At 53.1% G+C, this 25,763-nt stretch overlaps 1 protein-coding gene across 3 annotated transcripts in view; it reads left to right on the top strand.

The window, feature by feature from the left end:
• Window positions 1–25,763, top strand: part of FRMD5 (FERM domain containing 5) — a 127,306-nt gene that overhangs the window by 65,267 nt on the left and 36,276 nt on the right. For all 3 annotated transcript variants that reach the window (XM_064517796.1, XM_064517795.1, XM_064517797.1), the window contains exons 2-4: window positions 17,349–17,453; window positions 22,775–22,817; window positions 23,539–23,617. In XM_064517796.1, coding sequence (XP_064373866.1) covers window positions 17,349–17,453; window positions 22,775–22,817; window positions 23,539–23,617 — 227 coding nt within the window. The remainder of the gene's footprint in view (window positions 1–17,348; window positions 17,454–22,774; window positions 22,818–23,538; window positions 23,618–25,763) is intronic.

Genomic DNA, 25,763 nt, shown 5'->3' with positions numbered 1-25,763 from the left:
CTTTGCTAAATATTATCTGTGTCGTTGTGCTAGGTAATCTCTGTGCTCTCAGTCTCTGCTCAGTCCCATGTAAGATGCTTGATAGAGGACCAGCGCTTGCTCAAGCAGCAGTTGTCTAATCCTGCTGTTTTCTTTCATCCCCTAATGAAGGAATAATAATGAACAGAGACGTGAAACCCTCCCGCCCCAAACACCCACGTACACACAGGGTGGGGGATTGGTCAGGTTCATCTCTATTTTATAAAGGAGAGAGGTGTCACAGCTGTGTAATTTTTTTTTCTTTTGAGATTGTAGACTCAAAGTGACTTGAGCCTGGAAAAGGCATGAAGGGAAGAGCAAGGAAATCGTTGCTCGTCACCTACCCTGGTGGCAGGAGATGACTGACAAGCGTCTTGCTGAACTGCTGCACCAGCCACCAGCACAGCACAGCAACGTTATCACGGAGGGTTCATCTTACTCGAATATACAGTTTGGTGAAAGACTCCGAACCAAAGGCAGGACAGACAAGGCAGTGGCACTTTGGATCGCTGTGTGTAGCTGCGGTCCTGAAGGCTTCTTTTGCCTTGGTTCGGCACAAGTGCGATTACGTGCGGAGGCCGAGCCGAGCAGGGCGCTGGCGTGGCGTGGCGTGGGACCCTCCCGTGCGTGCCGTGGGGTTTGGGTGCTCGTGGGACCCTCCCGCGTGTGCTGTGGGGTTTGGGTGCTCGTGGGACCCTCCCGTGCGTGCCGTGGGGTTTGGGTGCTCGTGGGACCCTCCCGCGCGTGCCGTGGGGTTTGGGTGCTCGTGGGACCCTCCCGCGTGTGCTGTGGGGTTTGGGTGCTCGTGGGACCCTCCCGCGCGTGCCGTGGGGTTTGGGTGCTCGTGGGACCCTCCCGCGCGTGCCGTGGGGTTTGGGTGCTCGTGGGACCCTCCCGCGCGTGCCGTGGGGTTTGGGTGCTCGTGGGACCCTCCCGTGCGTGCCGTGGGGTTTGGGTGCTCGTGGGACCCTCCCGTGCGTGCCGTGGGGTTTGGGTGCTCTGCAGCAGCGCGGGTGCAAAGCGGGACTGAGACGGTCTGCGGCGAGGGTGGCCGAGGCTGCGGGGCAGCCGGTGTCGGCGCAGGGCGAGCTGTCAGTGCTCCCTCGGGATCCGTTCCCTCCACGGGGTTCACCCTTCATCCCTTCCTCCTCGGAGAAGAGACTCCTCTTCCTTGGCGGGGGCGGCGCAGCGGGAGCACATCCAGGCTTGCCGTTGTCGGAGGTGGGCAGGATTAACAGAGCAGAGCAGAACGAGCCCTGCAGACGCCTCTGGCATTTGCCGTTAGATGAATCCGTGAACAAGCTTGGTGCTGTACGGACACGGAGCGCAGCTGCAGAGAGGTGTTGCTGGTGCCCCGGAGGACAGCGGGGTGGCTCTGGGTGGCTGGCGGGTACCGAAAGAGGGACGTGAAGCTGGGTGAGAGCTGGGACGGTGGTCCCGGCTGAGCTCTCTGCTCTGCAGCTGGACCACAGCAGCTCACCTGCATCCCACCGCGGGCGCAGCAGCGAGCGCGTGTGGCTGTATCTCGAGACAGTCCACGATGCTGAGACTTTCCAGCCTGAGGTCGGTCTTGTTCCAGAACCTGCTCCTGCTGCTCTGTCCCCAACCCCACCTGCAGCCCTGGCAAACGTGGAGCCGGTCTGCGGAGGTCGAGCTGGGCTGCGGGACGGGTGCTGGCTGCGCGCTCAGGGCTTGAAGGATGCAGCGCCAACGGGATGCAGCGAGGTTCGGTTTTGTCCAGAAAAGGAAGCTGTTGGTCTCGGTGACCCCCCAGCAGCCGCAGCCGGCAGCGCTGAGGACGCAGGGGCCGAGCCGGGGGGGGGGGGTCCGGCTCCCCGCTGCGCTGCCCTGCACTGCAGCCCTGCAGTATTTCACCGCAGCAGTGAAACTTTGGGTTGAGCTCGTGCTTCAGGGCGGTGCTCCGCACCGGCTCTAGCGCGCCTGTAAAGGATGCCGTTCGGCTGAACAGGCCGATGGAGACCGCTTTGCTGCCGCGCAGCCTGACCTCGCTGGGCCCCGTCTGCCCCGTGCCGTCAGCGCGTCCTGCGAGGAGCAGCGCGGCCGCGCCAGCTGTTCCAGCTGTTGGTCCCTGGGGCAGAGAAGAGCGTGTGCCGCCAAGCTGCCGTCGCTTCCCGCTTTCCTCAGCCCCGCCGGGGAGGGCAGGGAGCCTGTCCCGCTTGACTTTAAAAAAAGACCATTTTTTCAAAGTAATCCTTGCATAAAATTTAATTCAAGAATTAAAGGGGCGAAGCATTCTGCGAGCTAATTGGACACAGAATTTGTTACTTCAATTCAACAGCTAAGAACGATTCTCCCACATTAACCATGACAGAAGAATTCCCAAGATGGTATTAGGCAAAGAAGCATTCCCAATGAGGACTTTTTAATAGACAAATTATACCACCTTTTTAGAGAAATAAGTTTGCAGATTTTATGACTTAGTGTGCCATAATGCAGCCTTTTGAGAACAGTGGCACATTTTTGCCTAGTCTTGTGTTAAATGAGATGAAATTAGGGACTATTATGAATCAGAACAATTCAGTATGGTATGTCATGAGTGATTGGCAATCTGTATTATCCTTAGCAGCTTCTACGCTGAAACCAACAGCCAGCAGAACAGAACTAATAGAGCTGTGTGGGCTCTTGGCGCACCAGCTGTCTGTGTCTGCATCTGTAAACGGCGTTCCCGGTTCAGGCCTGTTTATTATCTTGTGTGATTGCACAATTGAAATTAATAATAAGACACTGCCCTACAGCTTCCAGATGTATCTGAGATATCATGCCATGTTTATCTGTAGTTCCTCAAGTTTTTAAATGTAACATGTTTAAGATGGGAAAAATCATTAGCAAGTATTAGTATTCAGCAGCAAGAAATTCTGCGTGGTGCATGTCGGTTTAGCGTGGGGTATTCCAAGTGTGCAGGATCGCCATGGATCCAGGGCAGAGTAATTCGGGGGGAGAGGGTGGGGAGAGGGAAGCTGCACGTTTTTATTTGTTTTCTTTTTTTTTTTTTTTTGGTAATGGTAGATATATCCTTTCCATTAGACTACTGCACCCTGAAAGGCTGACCTCAAAAAAGCTAGCAAATATTAAGACAGATATAAGTCTTACTTTATAAGAACATATAAAGATCAAAACACAGAATTTTTAAGCTGATGTTATGCAATAGGCAGCTCTTTTAAGTTCTGATTTGTAAAGACAGTTCAGATAATTTCCTAAAAGACATACTCATTATGATTAATTTAGAATATGCTTAATTCAAGTTAAAGAGATCAAAGAGAAATTTTTTTCCCCTGTAATGCCATTTACTTTTTTATACTTTAGCCATATTTCATTGGACTGGGGGAAAAATGTCTGATTTGTTCTTCATTGTGATTTCTATACGTGTCGAAATTGCAAAGGAAAGCGTTCTGCAGATGTCAGTGCTAATTTGGGGCAGGGTTAGCGCGCGAGGACAGCCTGTAGCAAACCCCTGCAGAAGATGGCTTGGGGCGGGGAGGAGGGGAGCGATGCTGGGGGGGGAATCAGCTCCTATGCTGTTCCTGTCTAGCTGGAAATATTAATACTCCTTGCAGTTTCCTCTGGCGTTTTTCGTGTCTGTTGTCTGTAACAGACTTTTCTGAGTGTGAACGTTAAATTAACATTAATATGACAGAGTTAAAGCTGCTGTAAAGCAGTCGGTGGCGTCCATGGCTCCTGATCCCGGCTCTGCCTCGCTGTAGCGCACGTTTCCAAGCAGAGCTGCTGGATGTGTTCTGCACCGCTAGCAGCAAAGTGCCAACGGAAATTACATTTGTTGCATGAGCTGCTTCTATTTTAACAGCTCTTCAGGTCTAATTTGGAAGAATTTACAAGTATGTCTTTATTTATGTAATTTCTGTTATGTAATCAATTATTTTAACTTCTGTGGCTATGTCGAAGGTACCTTTAATTCAGACTGAGAAATGATCTTTTCCATCAGAAGAAACGAAAATTGGTGTTAATTTCTAAGTATCTTGGTTACAACGTGCTGTGGGAGGAGGTCTGTTCTTCCTAGCATACATAGCACACATGATCTTGGAAGGTTATTTCGTGCGTGATACTTAAGCAAGGCTCCGATGTTTTACTTCTCAGAAGATGTTGCTGGAGTTTTTCTCTTCTCAAGCTCCATGTTGTTCCTTCAGTTCTTTCACTGAAAACATAAATATTATTTAACTAAAGAACAGTAACTTGCTCTAGCCCAGGCAGGAGGAGTTTAGACGCTGGAAGGTTTTGTTATTCCTTTCCGTCCTGTGCCTTTGTATCTGAGCCGTGCGAACAGCCTGTGCCGGGAGGTGGTTGAGTTTGACAGTGATGAATAATATACTCAGAGACGCAATTAGTCTATTAATAAAGCAAAATCTAGGCCGCAGGTTTCCGAGTTAGGCACCTAAATCCATACTTAGGCTCATAAATGAGTGGCCTCGTTTCCAGAGCGGCTACGGACAGACCACGTTTCCCGCGGACGGCGGGCCGGCGAGCTCGCGCGCGTTTTCGCTGGGAGCTTCTTGCTCCAGTTCCTTGAGTGCAGCTGCAGGAGGGAGGTGGGAGTCGGGGGGGACAGACCTGAACCGGCGCGGTCCCCGTCGGCGTCGCGGGCGGTAGGAGCTGGCAGGTAACGCAGCAGAGTGGAGCAGCCCGGGATGTTCACAGCCGCTTTCCCGGCTGGAGCAGCGGCTAAGGGGGGCTTAAATAGCGATGCACCTGCAAACCGCTGACGTGGTGCAGGAGCGCGAAGCGTGCGTTCAGGGTGCACCGTGGAGGAAAGGAAAGGAGCAGGAGAAGAACACCAGACTGCTGTAGAAGATACACCAAGATATCCATAACTTGGGAGAGGCCTTTCCTTGGAAGAAGGGTTGCTTCCCAACCCAGAGGTGCTACCTGGGCCGGGGCGGAGGCGAGGGAGCTGCTGCTCCGGTGGCCCGTCCTGCACAGCCGCGGCCGGCTGAGCCCCGGGAGCAGCGCCCCGGCCGTGCCCGTGCCCAGACCCCGTGACGGTGCCCAGCCTGCGGCTTCGTGAGCGGCTCCTGGGCTGCACTGCCGCGGCTGCAGGGGCGTAGCAAGAACTGGCTTAATTGCAAGGCTGGAGTGGCTGACTAGCATCGTTAATGCAGCCTGGTGATTATCCAGGGAGAGGGGCAGGCTCCTGCTGGTGTTAGCTGAAATATTAGTCTCGATATCTGGATATGGAAATGTGAGTCTCTCTGCCGAGCGCGCCTGCGAGCGACGGGCCGGCCGCCGGTGCTGAGCCGTTCAGCGGCGTGGCAGCGCGCTGGCAGTGGAGACGGGGCGCTCGCGGTGCCGAGGGCTCTGCAGCCGTGCTCGGGGGAAGAGCGCGGTGGCAACAGTGGCGAGGGACTTGCACAAGGTGCCTGATTCGTCATCGAAATGTTAGAGGGGAGAGGTGTTGGTGCTGGAGCACCGATAGACGTCATCAGCCACAGTACAGGTTGTCAGTGCTTAGTAAGGTAATCCCAGACGCAGTGACGGAGCATCCTGTGGCAAGACATGGTTTTCCTGTTGAAGTTCGCATCACCTATGGTTACATCGGTCATTTTAGCACCGACAGGCTGCTTGGGCTGGTATGACCCGTGTTTGTGCGACCGGGAGGGTCATCTGTGGCTGAACTTCACGAAATCTCTTGGAAAAAATGCCTTTTGCCCTACTCGCAGTTTGTGATGCCAGGTGACTGCTTGCATTTACTTGGCACCTTGTGCGTCCCGCCAGATTTGCTATGCAAAACCCAGGAGTTGCACACTCACCATGGAGCTTGAGTGAGGGCTTGAAGCATCTCTGCCATGCAAAGAGACGGGAGTCTCCTGGGTCAAGTCTCTTGGTGACTACCTGCAGCATGAGAACTCTGCATTGCTCTGCAGTGCAAATGGTGGTTATTTAGATTTACTTTGGTGAATGCCCATTGCTTGGAGTGGAGACCTGCACAGTGCAGGCTGCATTTGGACATTAGGGAAGTATCATAGGTCGGTGCCATTAAGCTTTCACTCATGGCTGTTACCATCCTGTGCTGCTCCTCTTCCAGCCCCTGCTCACACAGATGGGCTGCTTCAGAGGGATCGTGTACTCACCTGGGCAGGAGCTGCACTGTCAGATTAAGAACAATTACAATAATTAGTTGAGTGAAAAGGCTCTTCTTTTTCTTTTAATTTTAAGTGTTAGAGTTATTACCGTGTAATAGGCACTCCATTTTCTCCAATTCTCCTGTAATTTAAACTGTTCTTAGATTTATTAGATTAATCAAACTAACCTCAGACAAATGAATTGGAAGAAATTACCTGGCAATGTCATCCCTTGTTTTTCACTGGCACCTCTCATCGCATTTTCAGAAGCGGGTTCTCTGCAGCCGCTGCTTGCGAGGTGGCGAACGCCCGGCCCCCAGCCCCGGGCCCAGCTCGCCGGAGCTGCCTCGCTGCCGGCACGGCCTCTCCAGCCGTCTGGCAGCCGGCGCTGCCAGGGACTTTGCCGGACTTGGACCCCGGTCACCTTCGAAGCGGTGCTGCTCGCAGCCGCCGCGGGCTGGGGCTGGGGCTTAGCAGGGTCTCGGCCTGTCCTCACGCCACCAGCAAAGTGGGAGCGAGGGAATATAAACAGCCATTTTAGGTGCTTTGTGCACGCCTGGGTCATTTTGCTGTGTTGTGCCTATGAAGAAAAGGATGGGGAGAAATACGCCCAGGAAGATGATGACTGACAGTCAGTTTCTTAGAGTTCTTTTAAATGGGAATTGTGCTCTGTGCTGGATGAAACGGCTCCTTGCGTTATTTCTCAGTGGTGCAATCGTGTTATCTTCACAGAAGCAAATACAATAGTCCGGGGAGAAAATAGCACCTCCACGTCACACGTTTGGACCTGTCTTTCCCCTTGCTCGCAGCCCACGCTGGTGTTGTTTGCTGCCTTGCTGAGGGCCTTTGGGGCTGGTTATTGCTCAGGGCGAAGCCCATCTGGTTTTTATTATTGCATGTCTAATGGACAGGTAGGTGGTTATCAGAAGTGATGAACCAAGCACGGCAGTAATTCAAACAACTTGCTGCTAGCACTTTTACAGGGGCTAATAGCTAGTAGCTAATAGCAGGACAAGTCATATTTTATACTCTTTGCTTTCTGAAAGCGTGTTGCAAACATTCGCACTGCAATGGGCAAGCAATATTGCTCCTCTCCCTGCTTTGTACATAGATAACAGGAGGGGAAATTCTGCCTTTCATGCTGATATAAATTCAGAGAAATATGAGGGCTCCACCAGGCTCAGTGATGTCAGGGAGACCAGAATTTAGCCAACTATTCAGTAAACATTTTAATAAAGTATCGAGATGCCTGAATGTGTCACCAGGCATCTCTGCAGGTTAGAAGCCTGGTTCCCACTGACGTCCTTGGGCTTTAACGTGAAACCCCCCAGGATTTTCAAATGCATCGGCATATGTTTATGGGCATCTCAGCACCTTTGAAAACCTTAGCTGTCTGCGCTCGGTCTAATGAAAGAACCCCTCCCAGACCCATTTATCTTTTCAGGAAATAAGTATAAACTGGCCTGTTAAGTGGCTTTTTCCACACTTGCACCATTCAGTTTTGCGCTGTGCCAGCTTAGTTTCTTTGTTCAGGGTGAGCACTTGGCTCAGATGTTTGGCCTGGGGAGGGCAGGAGAGGAGAGTGGGGGGGGTGAAATTTTGAAATTTTAACCCCCATGTTGTTGGAGCTTTATTTCCATCAGATGGCAGAATTTTTTGCCTGCAGGGAGTTCTGTTTGTTTATGGTCTCAGGATCTTCCAAGGACTCAGATGATTTTTGGCAAGACCACCGCATGTTCAATTCCAGATAATCTCCCCCCAGCTATGCTTCTGCTGCAAAATGCTTTAGCTGCTTCAGATCAAACTCTCATGATACCACTCTCAAAGCTCTTCTACTATTTCACCTTCTCTCTGCTAAGAACAGCTGTCTCAAGTCTCCGTTTCCACAGCAAGGAGAATCACTTAAAAATTCAGTAATAAATTGGGGAAAAATGCGAGTCAGATGAGCCGAGCTGCTGTTTCACTGCTGTGCCCAGTGAGCAGCTACTCTCAGCTGCAGGTTTTGCAAGCAAGCTTTTGGCTTCTCTGCTGTACGTCAACAGCAGAGCCCCCAAACCCAGTGCTGTGTCACTTCAGTGTGAGCCAGTCATCAGTCCTTGTACCGTCAGGCTGCAGGTTCAGGTTCATCCAGGTGAGAGTGAGAACGACGTGCTGCTCCGTGGTGACGGGGTGGCAGCCTAGACAGCGTGAGGATGGTTGTCTCATCGTGTGCCAGGTAGCCTCATGGTCCCAGGGACATCGATCAGTGCAGCAACCACGGAGCCTTGGCTGCAAAGAAAGGCAGAGGGACGGGCAGCGAGGGGCCGGGAGAGAGAGGACTGCAGTGAGAAATACCACGCTGTTGCATGGTGGCATGTGCACCAGCATGGTGGGGTCGGCAGCCGGGAGGACCGCATCCCCGCTTGCGTGGCAGGAGGGTGTTTTGGGAGAGTGTAGTGGCTCACCAGCCAAGGGGCAGAAGGGCTTTCCAGGCTGAGCTCCCGCACGGTGTCAGTGAAATGGATGAGAACAGCATCGTTTGCCTGCCCAAACCTCATCTGTGCTGGTGGTCTCCTGCTTCTGCAAATTATGCACTGATTAATTTATGCATTCGGATATTTGTGTTGCTCTGTGTACCCTCTGCACACCTTATCACTTTTGTTAAGTAATTATCATTTACTAATTGCAGTGATTTTGAAAACACATTAAGTAATCTTAAATTACACACAACTAAGTAAGAATCTATTCCTAGCCCTTAGTTCCACTGGTTACGTATTCGGCTTTGATGCATTGATATCTTTTGTCTCCTTACCTTCAGTCTTAAACGACCTCTGTACCACATAGCCAGAGAGGGGAAAGTGAGGTCCCTGAACGGAATTGCTTGTCCTCTCGCTCTTTATGCATCTCGTCCGCATGTGGTACCTTTGGGGTGAGAGACTCTAGTGCCCAAGGCAGTGTCCATCCCGGCAGAGGCCTGTGCACCCCAGGAGTACGAGGGAATTATAACGATGCGGGGTGGATGGATGAGACCAGCCTGGGGAACGCAGTGCAGGCTGCAAGCGTCGATCTTAGCTGACATCCCTGCCGCAGCAGGAAAACTCTTTGCTCACTCAACCCGCTGGGGCGCTGATCGCCCTGGAAGTGTGGGAGCTTGGGAATGGCAAATCTGTGCTTCACCCAATGAACAAGAATTGCAAGTTATTTGAATATTTTATTAGATTGGAAACTTTGTTCTCTAGGGCACTGGGGGGTTTTTTGTTGTTTGTTTGCAGAGGTATGAACAGAACATAATTACAGAAGTAAGATCACACTCTTCAAAGAAAACAGAATTTTTTTAGCTGATATAAATGTGTAGTATTGCTCCACATACATGTCCTTGATCCCTGTTATTTTTAAGATGTGTACAGCATGGCTTGACCCAAAAGGCATACATTTTATCTGTTCTCTTTACTTAAAGATCAAACAAAACCAAGTTTCCCCAAAATAAACATTAGCCATTAACAGAAGAAAAGCAGCCCACTCTCCAGGCAAGCCTCCACCGAGGTGGGAATGGACTTCACAGCCCTGGGGGTCACTTCCCAGCGCTGACACCGCGCAGCAGGTAGGAAAAGCAGTCCATGCTGCAGGTGTGTGTAGGGTTGGACCTGCAGGACCTGGAGCCCCTGGGACAGGGAGGAGCTGTCTTGGGCTAAGCTGCTCCCTCAGCCTCCCCTGCTCTTTAAGTGCTCCCCGTACATCGGTGCTCGTTTTTCCCTTGCTTGAGGCACAGGTGTGGCGGTCTGGTCCACAGCTGATGCTTGTGTCGTCTTTACTCCCCTTTTCTTTAAGTAGCATGCACGAGTCGCAGCCAAGTTCTTGTTGCTGCTCTGTGAACTGGGGTGTCCATCCTTTGGCAGCTCTTTGATGGCACGCAGCTTCGAGGTCCATGTTTGTTCCTCACATAAAGCATCGTCAGTCCTGAGAGGGCTTTTTATTCCCGTGCACGCTCCCAAGCAGGCGGGCTGGGTCCTCCGGCACGGCTGCCCTGACCCGGGCTGCCCCCCTCCTCGGAGGAGGAGCTGCTCCTGCTCCCCGTTGAACCCAGCGTAGCCCCGCGGCCGCGTTAGCACCCCGGAGCAGGCGGCAGAGGACGTTTCCAGCGTTACAGGCGTGAATTTGCGCATCCCCACGGAAGAGCTTTCCTGGGGCCTCCACTAAGCTTCGCTGCCTCCCCGCCGGCACGCGCCAAGGGGCACAAACCTCTCGTTCCCCCGAGCCCCCTCGACCGACTCGTGGCTGCCGTGGGGCGGAAGGACGGACGCGCTAAACGGAGCTGTGACAAGATGGACGCGCTGAGCCGAGCCGCCTGTTACGGCAGCGCGGGCGCGACGGCCCCCCACGGCCGCGGAGCCGCCTCCCTCCTGTCCTCGCCCGTGGATCCCGCTCCTGCCCGCGCTGCCGGGACCCTCCACAGATCCTCCCCCCGCCACAGGACAAAGTCAAAACTCACTGAAAACAGGGAGCGATGGATCCGGCTGGGCGCGGGGCCGAGTCGGGCACAGGGCCGGGCCTGCCTTCCTGGACGCAGGCCGCGCGACATGGCCGCCGGGCTTCTCGGAGCGGGTGGATTTCCAACCCGTCCCAGGTAAACGGGCTGGAAGGAGCTCGGCATGCTGCCCGCGGGACGTGCCGTCGCACGGCCTTCGCTGAAGGAGAAACCCCGCGGCCCGCTAACGGAGCGGTCCAGGCAGAGCGAGGCCTCCGGGCCCGGCTCTGCAGCCGTGGTGGCTGGTCTGAGCGGCATCGGGCCTCAGCCGCGCGGCGTCGATGACTGCCGGCCATCGGGCGCGGGTGGAGGGTCTCCGCGGTGGCAGGGCTTCGTGGCTGGGATCCGGTGCTGGTGTGGCCAGAGGTAAGATTTCATTTGTTGTTTTGATGAGTGCAGATATTGTGGACTTGCTATCCTTGCTCCTAAAACGGTGTCTTGCTTGGAAACGTTTTTTTAGTATATATTTTTCCTCGCCTCAGGAGTGTAGCCTAAGGGGAAAGGGTGAGGCTGGGGAGCCGGGCGATCCTGTCCAGAGAATTCACCCCCGGGAGCCTAATTCCCTGATATTCTCGGAAAGTTTTAATCCTTCTGCGGAGCTGCCATGAACCTGCCCAACCACCTTGCCCTGGAGCATGAAGTGCCCTTGGCTTTGGCATCGCTTCTGGTGACGTCAGGTCCAAGCCAAGACATTGTGGATCCGGTGACCTCGTCCAAGGACCCCTTGGTCCCCGGTGGTGTTCCTCTGCGGGGCTGGCCGTGCTTAGCCAGCCTTTCCGCCGGTGGAGCGGGGAGCGTCGAGGGGCCGGCAGCCGGGAGGGGATGGCGGCCCCGTTGCAGGGGCACGTGGTGTCACCCGGGCTCCCGCCGTGGAAACCTGCCTGGGAAGGGGCCTCTGGTTCCCGGCGGAGATGCTCCCAGCGGAGAGCCTGGGTCCCGCTGCGCAGCTTTGGGAGGTTTGCGTGTGCCCAAGCCTGGGTCTGGCCGTAGAGGTGTGTGGTGCTGGCTGCTGGAGACCCGGCGTGACGGGCGCGCGGGTACCGCTGCTGTCCAGCGGACATCAGAAATGCAGGAATACCATGCTTTAAGGTAAAAGATACAGGAACGGGAGACAGTGGGGAGAGATTTATAGATGTTTAACTTGCCTAATGAATTTCTGTGGTGCCCGTAAATAGAGCAAAACGCTGAACGGTGCCTGAGCCCAGGCTTCTGCGTGCGTTGCCTCTGATGCGAGGAGAGGATGGATGCTGGGCAGGCTGCACTGGGGGGGGGCTGCAGCCCCGCGTGGGCTTCACAGGTGCCTGCAGGAAAAAACAAGAAAGCAGCGATCACGGGGACCAGCGTCTAGCGTGCTCCCCGCCAGCCGAGGCTTCGTCGCGTGCCCCAGCAGCTAGGGCCCAGCTGGGTTTCTGCCCCGGGGAGCTGTCGGGAGCCGGCGGGCTCGACCCCGGGATGGATCCTGCAACTGGGGTTTATGGCAAAGGGGGACGGAGGGGCTCGGCATCCTCCCCGGGACGAGCTGTCCCACCAGGCCTGCGGCAGCCGCCTCGCAGGGATGCATTTGTCTGATGCCTGCTTGCAAGGGTGGAAAACCTCGATTTTATCCTGTGCGAGGTTGAGCACAAAGCTGAAAACCTGTTTATTGGTACCTAGGTGTTTCTATACGCTGCATAAAACTTGAGCTTTGCGCACTGCTGCCTGGGTCACTCTGTGCCTGGCACGTAGTGAACAGCGTGCAGCGCTGCTAAGCTCAGCCTGCCGGGGCCCACGCTCAGCTGATCTCGCGGGAGGACCCGGCTGTTGAGGCTTTAGTGGGAAGAGTCTTGTCTGCTCGGAGGAAGCTCTTGCCTGTGTCAGTTTTTCTCTCCCCGTACACACACCGTGTAGAAACACAGCCCTCGGGCTAACGAGGGGGCTCTATTTAACCGGCAGAGACGGCACTTCTGAAAAGCAGTGATCTTGCTTCTCCCCCTCAGCACAGCGAGAGTCAGATGCTTAAATATCCCGGAGGATTTGGGCTTCAGTTATGTTTTGAACCACTCTTTAACACTGTGTGTTTTACAGTGCATCAGCTGTTATATAAAAAGCTGTCCTTGACAACATCACAGACGGATCAAATCAAACACGCTTGCAAGAGGAGGCTTTTTAAGACTTCATTTAAACTTAGCTAATGACTGTGCAAATCCCAGGCTGTTCTGCAAGCGAGGAAAGGGTGGAGGACGCGAGCAGGAAGGTGCCTCGACAGTGCTCGGAGCTCCGAGCGCCGTGGTGGCTCGCTCAGAGCGGCAGATCGGACTGTGCCCCGGGGCTGACGGCTGGGAGACGGCCCCGGGGGAGGCCTGGGACTGCAAGGATCAGCCTTGGGGGCAGACGAAGGAGCCGCTCCAGCGCCTGGGAATGCTTCAGCGATGCTGTCATGTGCGTGCCGCGAGCGCGGAGCTCGGCTCCGGGGAGAACCGTCTCCCTGGAGCTTGAGGAAAATGCAAGTATCAAAGGAGAAGGAGAGGCTGTGCCGCGAGGGCTGGAGGCAGAAAGGAGATGGCGCGGTTACAAGGCGGGAGGGTCGGGGCACAGAGTCACCAGCTTCCCAGCACAGGTTTCCAAAGAAGGCTTCGAGTCAGCAAGCACTTCAAGGTCATCAGCTTTGCGGAGCAGCCGAGCAGCGCCGGCACCGATCCCCTCGGCAGCCGAGCCCACCGCTGTGCTTTGCCCGGGCGGCGCTGATTTTCCTCCCTCTGTCACTTGGCCCGATGCAGGGGCTGATTTTTCCACTTCTGCTGTTTTAGTTGTAGCAGGATCTGATGTTTCACTCCCCCGTCTCAGGCAGAGCCCTCTCCTCTTTGCTGCATAGTCGTTTCTCACTGCTGACTTCTGTTTGCGACTGCCCAAAATACTCGATCAACCTGTTACCGCTGGCTGAGCGCCAGCTCAATGCAGCAGCCTTGCAAGCAGGACAGACCTCCGCTTGCGCTTCCCCGTACAGACGCAGGGCTTTTGGTGCGGGGAGCGGGACCAGCCCTCCCGCCCCTGCGGTCGCACACCAGATGGGTTCGTGGAAGACTTGTTGCTAGCCCCGGAGACTGCTTTGCTGTTGGTAGAGGTCAGACACCTCAGCACTGAGGGCTTATGTGAAGTAAGCAAGTCATTTTAGCATTTGCATAATTTCAGCCTGAACTTCATGGCTGTAAACGAAGAACTATTTATTTAAAATGCAGTGACATTTATAATGTATCAAACTGCAAAAATGGGTTAGTGCTAGACCTGCAGGGGTTCCCTGATTGCATGGTCTATTTCTGTTGAGTGATTATTTGATCAGATAGTATATGCATTAAATGTATTTGTAGGCAAACAGAAACCTGTGTTATCTTACGGAAGCACTGTCGGCTGTCAGGAGCAACATTTGATCTGCGCGAGATGAAACGCTGTAAAGCAGGTTTCACACTGACTTCAGAACAGGCAAGCATGTCGGTTCCTCTGCTTGGTCGCAAAGCAGACGGTGCTGGGTGGCTCTCCGGGCTGGCCGAGGAAGGCTGTCGGGCTGATGGACCAGATCCTCTTGGTTTCGTCAGCGTATCCATGGCAGCCCAGGGGCTCCGGTGAAATTCCTTCAGATTTGCCCTGCTGTTAAGTAGCCAGAGACAGCAGGAGTTGAACTGTTTTCACCCTTCTTCTCTGGTCCCAGGCAAGAAATGTTCACATCTGAAATTTTTCCAAGGCCGGGTAACATGCTTTAAGCTTTTCAGAAATAAATAGGGATTCTGATGCTAAACCTGAATACCAAAACGACCTCATTCTCGGTGAGTGCTGAACACCTGCCTCCGAAGGCGGGACCGCTCCAAATGGAGCATCCACGTCTCTGGAGACAGCTCCCGTAGGCGACGTCTCTGAGCCTCGAGGGCACTTACCGCATCTTGGGGTTGGGTCCCCACATTCTGGTGTTAATTAGGTAAGGTGTGAAGTTGACAGTATGGCTCCATCTTTGCTCTTAACTTTGATTTGTGAATGCTACTGGGGTGCTACAGTGCTTTGATGTTATCTAAGGAAATAAGTGCGTAAATCAGCGACCTGCGTCTCAGACTGCTCGGGCAGGGGTGAGCAGGGACGCGTCCCGGCGCGGTCCCCAGCGCGATGGGGCTCCCCGTCCCCAGCTCCATCACCCTCCTCCTCCGAGCGTGCAGTAGGAGAAGGCGTCCGAGCGCGCTGCGGCTGCCGGGAGCGGTGGGATGGAGCGCGTGTTTTAGTCCGTGCATAGTGACAGCCTCCTCCTTGTATAATTTTAAGATACAGCATCTTTTATTTCCTCTTTAATGCTTATTCTCATGATATCTGTAGAGGGTACAAATTCTTAATTATTTTCCCTTTGGTAAAGGGTGAGGTCTTTTCCCCCATGATGTTCACAAGAGCTAGAAATTACCTGTGGCCCTTCCTTTTGGTCCTTACGCCAGTATTAGTGGAAATGGAGAAGCACACGAGCAAATCGTGGTGCTGCAGGCGCCTGCTTCATGTGTGCCTGGCACGGTGGAGGCCACAGAGGTACCTGAATTGTGAGGGTGCGTTTTAGGTCTTGTCCACGCACTAAAAGTTAGTGGTTGATTATAAATTGGATTTAAAGCTTTGGAGTAGTTAAACTAATTTAATGTAGGGCTTTTATACTGAAAGTTGCACTGCTTTACAATTAACCTGTGTAAATCACACTGCTGATAAACCAGCTCTCATTTGTGAGCTCAGCATCCCTTATGTACACGGTTCTGGAGAGCAGAGGAAGTATTGAACCAAAAAATATCTGCGTAACTCCTTATCCTTCTCAGCTTCTTGACTTCAAGCCTTTAGTAGGCGAGTAAGCCATTTCTAGAAAAAATGGTGATCATCTCTTCGAGAGAGGTTACGCAGCCCATCCCCAGCAGTGACCTCGGCCGCCGGAGGGGCTGCGAGTGGCCTTTTCCCGTAGTCCTCGGGACTCCTGGTTCTGCCGCGTGCTGCTTTCCTTACCAAATACGTGACACACCGAAGTGTCCTGGGCACAGTAACGCACTGCAACGGCTCGGAGTGTGCTGAATTATGTGGGTGGTTCAGTCTTTGCAGGCCTGGAAATTCAGTTTTTAATAATTTGAGATATCTCAAATTTTATATCCATAATACTTTAAAATTCCTCTGCAATGTTTGATCTGGTTCTATCTATAAATTGTACCGGCACACAGGCCCTTATCAAGCTGTGTAATTTTCACTGCTCAGACACATTTTTCTTTCCACAGTCGCTGCCCCAGCCGCTCACTAAAGCCGCTGTAATGTGTTTGATGTATTTGCTGCAGCGGTTGTGGAGCGAGAGGGCTGTGCTGCTTTGGAGCTGATTAAAGAAGCTGGCCAAAAACAGGGCTAATTTCCTGAGACAGTCTAGCAGATGTGACTCAGTGCAGGGGACTGGATAGCAAAATCCAGAAATAACACGCGGTATTACTTATTCCCCTGGCCAGGCCTGCAGGGAATGTGCCGTTTTAGACGTGCCAGGGAGCAAACCTACTACGTGCCCCTGTGGAGGTGAGACTGGAGCTCCGGTACTCCTCTGCGGCGGTCCTGGCCCTTCCGCAGCGGTAGCTGGGCACGGGGGGCATCCCGGGCCTCCAGGGCAGCTCTGCAGCGTTCAGTGGCGCTTAGCTGAGCGGCAGAGCGCGGATTAGCTGTTTCGTTTAGGACCTGGAGTTCCCGGTTTCTCCAGAATGGAGTTCTGGTAGCATAAGCTGGCCCTGGAAGAAGTATATCGATGTAGAGTCCTTCTCCCACAGCACACCATACTGCAAAACCACCAGGGATAAAGAAAAGAGGTATTTTTCCTAGCCAGTCAATAAAAGAAAAGGGCAAAGAAGAAATGTGCTTAAAAATAAACAGGTTAGCACTGGAATCGTATAATGGTGCAAGGCTAAAGAAAGACTACTTAACATAGCCAAAGGAAAGCAGAAGTGAGTTGACCGTGATCTGTGCTGTGTATACTGGAAAGGGATTTTAAGTGACAGGAAATGTAAAATACCGTGACCTTGCTTATCTGACTCCCTAATAACAGGGACCAGAAAAGTGGACCAGAAAATCTTGCTTTACAGCTTCCCTATCGAACTCTTCACTACTATTAGAGCTGCAGTGTAATTTTCAGGAAGACCTCTGGCCTTGCTCATAGTTTTCGCTTATGCTCTTAAAATAATTTGAGTGTCTTGTTATTCTGGGCGGTCGTTTCTCTGCTCCCGTGCTCGCGTGGCTGCTCGGTGATGGATGCTCCTGCTGTGCACCCCAGGCAGCTTTGCGTTCATAGCGGTCTTCAGATCTGTCTTGTTTTTACCACCTGGAAGCAGATTTGTTGCAGAAGCGTCAGTATTTTTCAGGCAACGTAGTGATCTTGTGATGATCCCCAGTCCGTCTCGGCAGGCTCGCCTGGGCACGGCGTTTCAGGCCGCTGTGTGCGGAGCGGGGACCAGGGAGTTAAACCGACCGAGCGTTAGCTCCTGCTCCCGGCCGCTTTTGCGCAGGATATGGTCTGCGGAAACAAAAATATCACTGGAGGAGCTCGAGGGAAGGTGGGGGGGTTTGTACCTTCCTTGGCGTGTCCTCGCAAGCCCAGCGCACGTCCCCTTGCAGCAGCTACGCGGGGCTGTGGGGTGCTGCTGCGGGGCGCGGGGGGCACCCCAGCTCTCCTCCCCTCGGCCGCGCTGCCCGTGCCGGTTTGTGAACGCGGTGTCCTTGTCTTGCAGAGAGATGCCAAGGGTCAGTACCTGTTCGACCTGCTCTGCCACCACCTGAACCTGCTGGAGAAGGATTACTTTGGGATTCGGTTTGTGGACCCTGACAAGCAAAGGGTGAGTGTCGTCCCCGGCGCAGGCGCGGGGCTGCACGCGGGCATCGCCGGCACCGACGGATGCAGCCCTCCTGCTGCCGGAGGCCGCGTGGTTTGGGTCCGTAGCACTTAAAAGCTGTCAGAACTGCTCCCGCACCATGACTAAGAGCTAGCACGTGAAGCAAAGGAGTAGATAAACGGCAAAAATAGAATTCAGTTCAGCTATTGATGAAGGAAACTTTCCCAGAGATTCCTCCTGCCTCTGCTGTTCAGCAAAGGCACCGGCCAGAGCGGTTACCTGCGCCCTAAGCACGGGGCGAGTAGCCTTGCCCGTGTGAAGAGCAGCTACTCGTTTCTGCTCTGTTGCGCCCCAGGGGAGACCCCCGGCCCCTCCGCGTTGCTCCCGAGGACAAGGTGTGGGGTGGCTCTGACGCCGGCATCCCAGAGACCGCGCAGCCCCAAAACAGGGAGCGGGATCTACCCCGGTTCACGCGTCAGCAGCACTAGGGCCCTGGCTCCAGCTGACGAGTCCTCCTCACCGGTGGGGAGGTGAGAGCCAGGAGGAGCTCGACGTGGCTCCGATTCCTGCGCGAGATGGTAAAGTGTCTTGTGTTTGTAAAGCGAGAAGATCTGATACTATAGCAAGGCAGAATAGTGAAATCTGACACGGGTTTTGCAGGATTATTTCAGAAGCAGAGCCACGTTTTAACACAGATTAGGCCATGCAGCCCTGCTGCCTTTGTACCCGCAGTGTTAATGCTTGCGGATGTTGCCTTCAACAACGGAGAATGAGACAAAACATCGCAATACGTGGCCCTGAAAGCTTCTGCGTTAAAACCTGGTCTGATCCTGCAGCGCAGTCTCCCAACGTTGACCTGTCCCCGCATGTAAAGTCCCGTCTGAGTTCGTGAGAGACTGCACGAGGTCTGAAGGAGGATGGTAGCTGACCCTGTTGCAGGAGCAGAAGCCGACGAGTCTGCCCTGTGTGCCGGAGCGTGCGTCACAGTCTGACTAGTTGAATTTACATGCGATAGATATGAATGAGCTCTGCCACTTCTTCAAGGTCAACTTTGCACTTCAGATTAGTCTTTCAAAATGCACACAGAATGCAAACCCTAGACAAACATACGTTAAACCACTATTTGCCATTAAGTGTCGGAAATATGTGAATGAAAAGCATTCCGAAAGGACTTGCAGACACAGCTGTATACTGATCTCGTGCTGAATTTCCTGCTGATTAATATAAGCCCCCATAACAGATAATTTCTGCTGGCAGAGTGGACTCAGGGCTCAGGCTCAGCGCTGCTGCCTTGGGAGCAGGCTTCCCTCCCGCCCTCCTAGAGCCAAGCACCGACACTCGGGTGGCTTCTCTCGCCCTTGGTGCGGTAGCCTGCCTTCCTCCTGTTCCCCCCTTGCTAAGCTGCGGCGGGCGGCAGCTGGGCCGTCCTCCTGCCTTTCCTGGGCTCTCCTGACCGGCGGGCTCCCAGGGCTGCCTCTGCCCTCTGACTTGTTTTCTGCGCTCTCTCCCTTTCAGTCGTCTTTCTCCAGTCTTTCCAGAATTGCCTGCTTAAATTTGTTGTCGACACTGATGAATAACCTCATTTGAGGGGGCTGCTGAATTTGTAATAGACTGAAGTGGTGGCTCTTCAGTGCTGGAGAGCCGCATTTTTCTTGCAGCGATACTGACTGATCGTTAACTGCCACTCCACTTCTGTTGACTCTTTGTTTTCATCCATTTTGGTGAATAGCCTCTTTAAATATATGTACAAATAAAACACTGTACATAATGCATTATTATGCATTGTCTCTATGGGCACGGTCATTGAAAGGAGAGCACTGCGCTGAAATCAGCATTTGCCAAGAGCTGCACAGTGTTTGTGAGAATCTCGCAGTACAGCTGCGACGTGGAGTAGGGGAGGCTTGGGTTTTGCTTTTCCTCGGAGCATCTTGTCGTGAAGCAAACAAACGGACAGATGGAGAGCACAGGGTCCACGGTTTGTCTGATCTGAAATATTATGTCAGTTGATGCAAGGAGAAAACATGTAGCTCTGCTGTCATTTGTAGAGGTGTTAGAAATTCCGGGCTAGGATCCTGCCCATTGCTCCTGGTAAGCTCTGGATTAAAGCCCCCAAACCAGTGGGCAGTGGCTGCCTCCGACAGATGTGTGAAAGCCACCCGAGGAGAGGAGGAGAGGGGCCATGGAGGCCGAGCTGGCACCCTGTGCGACGCTGGGGAGTCCTTTCAGTGGTGCTTTGCTTGTCCTGCAGATGAGCTGATTCTGCCGAGGCCGTGAGAGCCGGGGCAAAGGCCATCGCTGGGCTTTGAGCAGCGTTGCCGGATGCGGTGGTTTTGCGCTGATGCTGGGGAGATCCTCTGACACGAGACCCAGCCCTGTCCCGGCAGTTCATGGGACGCTTTTCCCGTCACAGAGCTGACGAGCTTCTAAATTGTCTCAGTTAAAAGTGCTCCATTTAAGGCAGTGACGAATTAAGCTGTCTCTTCAGTCCATTATTTCTGGTGCACAACTAAATATTCCTTATTCGGAAGTGGAGTGCCTGTGCCCTGCTGCGTGCCTGATCTGAAGCACGGGTGGCGGCAGGGACCGGGGGGCTGCCCGGGCAGCGGGGGAGCGAGCGCGGAGCGCTGCTGCCGCGCAGGAAACACGGTCCCCGGCCCGCGGCGAGCTCCAGCCTCAGCTCGGGTCTGTGCCGGAGGGGCGGGCGGTGGTTATGAAAACTTGCTTTTAACCATGGCCTAGGGACTGCTGCAGGGGAGGTGTGTCTGTGCAGAGCACAGGGCTGTGGACAGCAGAGATGTTCGAAAGCAAAGAAAAAGGGGAAAAAATCCTTCCTCCTCATCAGTCTTTTCCCCGGTGTTCTGTTTCGCCTCTGTCCGAGATCCCTCGTGCTGGGACTAAAACCGTTCCAGTTCAGTCCAAAAGACAGCGCTGCTTCTTCACGGCATCACGGGGCCCGTCACGATCTGGAGGTAACCTCGGTCCCGAAGCCGGGGCGTCCCGGAGATGGGGCAGGTGTCCGGGGCCGGAGTCGCTGCAGGCTCCCCTTCCCGACCCCGCACCCCAGCACTGAGGACCAGCCGCTGCCGGAGGCCGGGCACAGCCTCCCGTTGCCTTTGGCCTGACCCCACATGTCAGTTCCTGCGAAATTTCCCTTCAGTTTCTTTGATTTGGGACTTCCCAGTAAACCCTGTGATAAAGGAATTCTGCCCTGTGCTGTTCATCATCGTCCAAGTCACGGGAGTTAGACGGGAGAGAGGAGACTCCAGGTAACAGGACTGCCGTGTCCTCCTCAACCATGACCGGTGATTTTCCCCGTGCTGACAACAGCCTGTCCGTACCGGGTGGCAAAATGCCCCAGAAGTGCTGGAGTGAACCCAAACCCAGTTAGGACATCCCTCCACCTGAGACGTTAGTTCTGGGTCGGGGCAGCAGGTCACGCCGGGGCAGCGCGGGCTGGTGACTTCTAGTACTCCTCCAGCAAGGCTGCTGCCGGTTTGGGCGTATTTGCACTGTTTCATTACATGATATGGGCATGCCCGTTCTGGCTTTACCTATTGCATGACTGGTTTTGCTTCCATGGTGGACATATTTAGAGTTTTGTATGGCAATCCCAGATTTTAAATGATACGTCTTTGTGGATTTGTAAACCTTTGTGCTAACTAGCCTTTGCCTTAATTGTAGTCAGTCATTTTGCTTTGGTATTTTGGGTTTACCTCTTCCCAACTTGCAGGCGTATGAAGCCACTTATTGATTCAAGAAGCACTTTTATTTCCTTAAATGTGCCTTCTCAAATGCTGTCAAATCCAAGCAGCAGCTATTGCAGAGACTGTGCTGCATGCAGAACTTAATGTTTTCCTTTTGAAGGCATAGAGGTATAATTTCAGAAATGTGGGCTCAAACTTAACCTTCCCCATGTCATGTTATAATTACAGATCCCGGGTTTTTGTTGAGGTTAGGTTGGGTGATTTCAATCAATTGTTCCAGGGTCTGTCGCATAGCAAGCACCGTTCCCCTGCAGAATCATGCTAATTGCACACTCCAGTCTGTGCAGCACTTCAGCGGCACAAAATAGGAGCAAATCATTGAGAACAACACTCAGCTGAAAGGCTGCTGTTTGGATGTCAGCAAGAAATTGGGCAAAACCCTGGGGTAGCTGGTAGCTCCACATCCTCCAGGGCGATTAGCAGGTGGAGGGTTTGCTTTATGCTTTTTTGTGTACAAGGCCTGCATGGTTTTGATTTAGACTTTAAAAGTTGCGTATTGAAGTGACCAGGTCGTGCGCTCTTGCATGCACACCATGGAGGACGTATGTGCAGGGATGTGACACCAGTCAAAGATGATTTCAGCACGTGGGGATTAGACCCCTCGGCAAAGGATTGGTAGCTGCTCCCTGTGCGTTCTTGTTCGGCTAGCTGCCATGCAGAGGTGCTCAGCCAGGCGAATGGAGAGCAGGAGGGTGCTCGGGCCGAAGAGGAATGCTTTTGGCGTGTAACTTGTCCAATTTGTCGTCACTAATAGAAAACTACACTTGACCTTGGGACATTGCGTCTTGTTGAGCAAGGGAAAATGCCTCCGGAAAGCTCCTGCTCTGCTCGGTGCTTCGCCAGCAGAAGCCGCTTCTGTCTGGGGCTGACAAAGGAGCTCTTGTTCAGCGCTGAGCAGGGGGAATCGCTCGCCCCGTGTCTCCGCACCGGCTGCGGCACCGCGTCGGACCTGATGGGGCCCTTAGAGGGGACCCGGTGCTCCCCGGGGAGGCGCAGAGAAAGGACCGCCGTGGCGGTGCCGCACGTAGGGCGGTGGAGCACCCTCCCGCCACCCCCAGCATCGCAGGCATGCCCACCCTGGGGAGAAAGGGCTCCCCTCCTCCTCCTCCTCCTCCTCTTTTTCCTCCTCCTCCTCTCTCTCCTTGTCACAAGGACAGAGGGAATAAAATGTCTTCAAAAGCTTTTCAGCTTCAGGGTGACATTGCTGCGGGGGGGAGCAGTTTCAGATGGTCTCCTGTCACCCTTGCCACAACTGGTGAGGATCCAGGGCCTGGCCCGTTGCAGAGGGCAATGCCTCTGAAATGCAGATCCTCCCGGGCATCCTTCCTCGTGCGTCTGGGATGGATGGACACGGGTCGCAGCTGCTGCCTGTGCGTAGTCTCCCTTCCCCGTTGCTTTATGAGCCCTTCTACTTTTGTGCAGCTTAGGGGTTCTTCCATAAAATATGCTTTTATTTCAAGCAGGGTTTTTTGTTTCTTTAATTTTGCCCTGAAGAGGCAATGTTATTAATTAAAAATACTGGTTAGTGAGTTATTTTAATTCCCTTCTTTTTTGTTTCAGCATTGGTTGGAATTTACAAAGTCAGTTGTGAAGCAGATGAGGGGTAAGTATGGCTTTTAGTGCATTTCAAAACATGCACGTGTCCTGTGGAGGTGGTGCATGGTCCCTTAATTTTACATGTATTTCCATTTTCTCCACTCATTTGGTTTTGAGGTGAATTCCCTGCACATCATTTAGAAAAGGGGCCTTTTTGTTTATCTGTAAAGCTATTCCATCTGGTCGAAAGTGAAATAACTCTCCGTAGGTCACACAGTAATCACAGCTGTAAACACTCCATTCTGCATATGGGAAACCTGCAGAAACCCTGCAGGTCGCCTGCACGAGACCAGTAAGTGAATGATCTGAATGAGCAAAGCGAGGCTTTGCAAGCGCAGTGGTCCATGTAGCAAGCGAGGGCTTTCCTGCGTGTCCGGCAGACGATGCCGTGGGCCCTTTCAGACCCCGGGAGCATCTGTTCTCTCTCGTATCCGCAACATGCCCGGCTCATGGAGTGCCCTCTCCTCTTCCCCTGCCTGCCGTGGTGCCCGGGGGTCGGCACGGGGGGCTGAGGTGCCCGTGGGGCTGGAGCCCGGCTAGCCCCAGCGGCGCTTGGCACATGGCGGCAGCCCCGGGGTTGGCAGGGCCCGTCCCAGCAGCAGCCCCCCGAGGCGGGACCTCCGCCTCTTCCCAGCGCGCTCGGGCTGGGACGGGGTTCGGGGTTAATGCTGGAGGGTAAAGCAGACGAAACCTGTAGTTTGACTGCGGCATCACTGTTCCCACTGCAGCCCAGCCTCCGTTCACCATGTGTTTTCGTGTGAAGTTTTACCCCACCGACCCCGCCGCGCTGAAGGAGGAAATAACCAGGTAAGGTGGCGCGCTGCCCCGCAGCTCGGCAAGCCGGCCGCGTCCCGCGAGGCACACAGCTCCCCGGGGCACCTGCTGAAGGTTCAGGTTGCTTGCAGGACCAAACCCTGTAAAGTTTTACTTTGTATTCGAGTTAGTGCAACAGCCATATGATGTTAGATATTTCTAAACAAACAACAAACCTGTACGTGTCTGAATTGTCACGACTGGGAAAAGGTATAAAATACTCTACATGTGTTTTAATAGCTTCTAGAGTCACTGTGCCTGGTGCGGATCATTAAGTATTGATTTATTTCCGCTGACTTGATCTTCAGCTGCAGATGGCTGTGAAGACCAAGTTTGCAGAGCAAAGTACTCAGAGTACAGTATATTTCATAATAATGTCTGGGGCCGTAATGACTTCTGTAGCATCCTGCCAAAGCAGACTGATTCCCATTCTGCACCATGCGTATTGCCATTCCCTGTAACTTTCCAAAGTCTCCGTCTCTCCAGTTGGAATTCTCCAGTCTTGGACAGTGCATGAAAGTGATCTTACTGCTTCTAGGTTCAGGCAGGAACAGCGTTTCACCTGTGATAATTAGTTTTTACTTCTAATATTCTTTCCACATTCTAAAGATGTTATTAATGCAACTGCTTGAATACATCCTCAGACTATTACTGCATGTGCTAAATCTGTTTTCAAGGCTCTGAGTGTCTCTAGTTTCCTTGAAGTCCCCTGAAAGTAATTAGTTGCATCCCTTTCTAAGTAGGGGGAGTGAATGCTTTAGAGGAAATGGATGATAAACTGTGATTCAAAAACTCGACACTGCTTCTATCCAGTTTCTATCTTTAGGGGCTCTTCATGCTGCTTTTCCTTCCAGAAGGAAGGGCAGATAAGCATGATGTGAAGAACACTTGGTGAAAACTCACGGAAGTTTGGGACAACAAAATGTGATTGTGAATTTTGGTACCAGAACAGCACAAGCTTCCCCCCAGCCTGCGTTAGCATGGAGATTCATATCTTCTGTGTGATAAAGCTGTGCTAACGATTTTGCTAAAAATTTCTGAATTCCCCTCTGGGATCCTTTTGCCACTATTACTGCAAATAATTTATAATTTTCTTTGCAAGGTCTGGGGTTTGTTAGGGAGAAGATTAATAAAAAAATTGGTGGGGAAAAAATACAGGGAAACAAAGGTTTTAATTCTGGCTTTTCTGTCCATTGGGTCAGATGCAGGTTTTGACTGTTCCTGGGTTTGCTGCAGGCTGTTTTTGTTTGCACAGGCACTTGGAGCTGCTGCGTCGGTCAGTACTGCTCGTACGAGCTCTGCTAGGAGAGCCCCCAGGGGATTGTGCCCCCCCCAGGGGATTGTGTCCTCCTGGGTCCCCAGATTTTCTCGGGTCCAGGCCTTGGTTAGGCACATTGAAGGGAAAATGTCAAGGGCACAGGACGTTGTCACGGTGTGAGGGCATCCCGCTGTTACCTGCGTGCTAGGGACAAGGGTAGTCATTTATTTTCGAGGCAGGACACCTTGCTCTGCTGGCAGCTCTTGGTTGTGATGACTCAGTTGCTGTTAGATCGAATGAGCGCTGCAGCCCTCATCCTTTTACCTGGTGCACGTTGGTGCAGTGGGGTGAGAATTGCTTTGGCCTCCTGATGTGCTGTTTGGATGCGCTGGGAAGGGAAGGGGCTGTGTCTGCTCTCGTCCCTGAGCTTGCTCTACAGCCTCCCTTCAACAGCAATAGCATGGATTTTATGTCTGTAAATAAGCTGGCTCAGGCGTGATTGTTTTCGAGCTGTCTTTGGTAAATGCTAGTTAGCCGGCCTGCTCCTGCAGCTGCCAGGCTGCCTGTCCGGGAGAGCTCGCGGTCGTCCGGAGGCAGCCACGCTTTGCCTGGACCTTGCTGACTCCAAACAAGCTGTGCCAGCTTCCATGTGGATCCTAAACACTGAAACCTGCTGGAGCCTGGACTGTGACTCTGCTTTTAAAACTGAGGCACTGCCTGTTGCCTGCTGATTAGGAAACATCAACTTTGCTTTTGATTTGCCAGACGTGACGGGTCTTGGGAGGGCAGATTCCATTAAATGCTGAAATAAAATTTGTTATCGTTGTTGGAAGGTGAATGTGGGGGACTTTGCAGAGAAAGATAAGGACCAAGCATGAAATG

Source organism: Dromaius novaehollandiae, chromosome 10 (genome assembly GCF_036370855.1).
Source record: "Dromaius novaehollandiae isolate bDroNov1 chromosome 10, bDroNov1.hap1, whole genome shotgun sequence".
NCBI lineage: Eukaryota > Metazoa > Chordata > Aves > Casuariiformes > Dromaiidae > Dromaius > Dromaius novaehollandiae.
The sequence above is the reverse complement of the archived record's forward strand: the minus strand, read 5'-3'. Positions and strand labels throughout refer to the sequence as shown.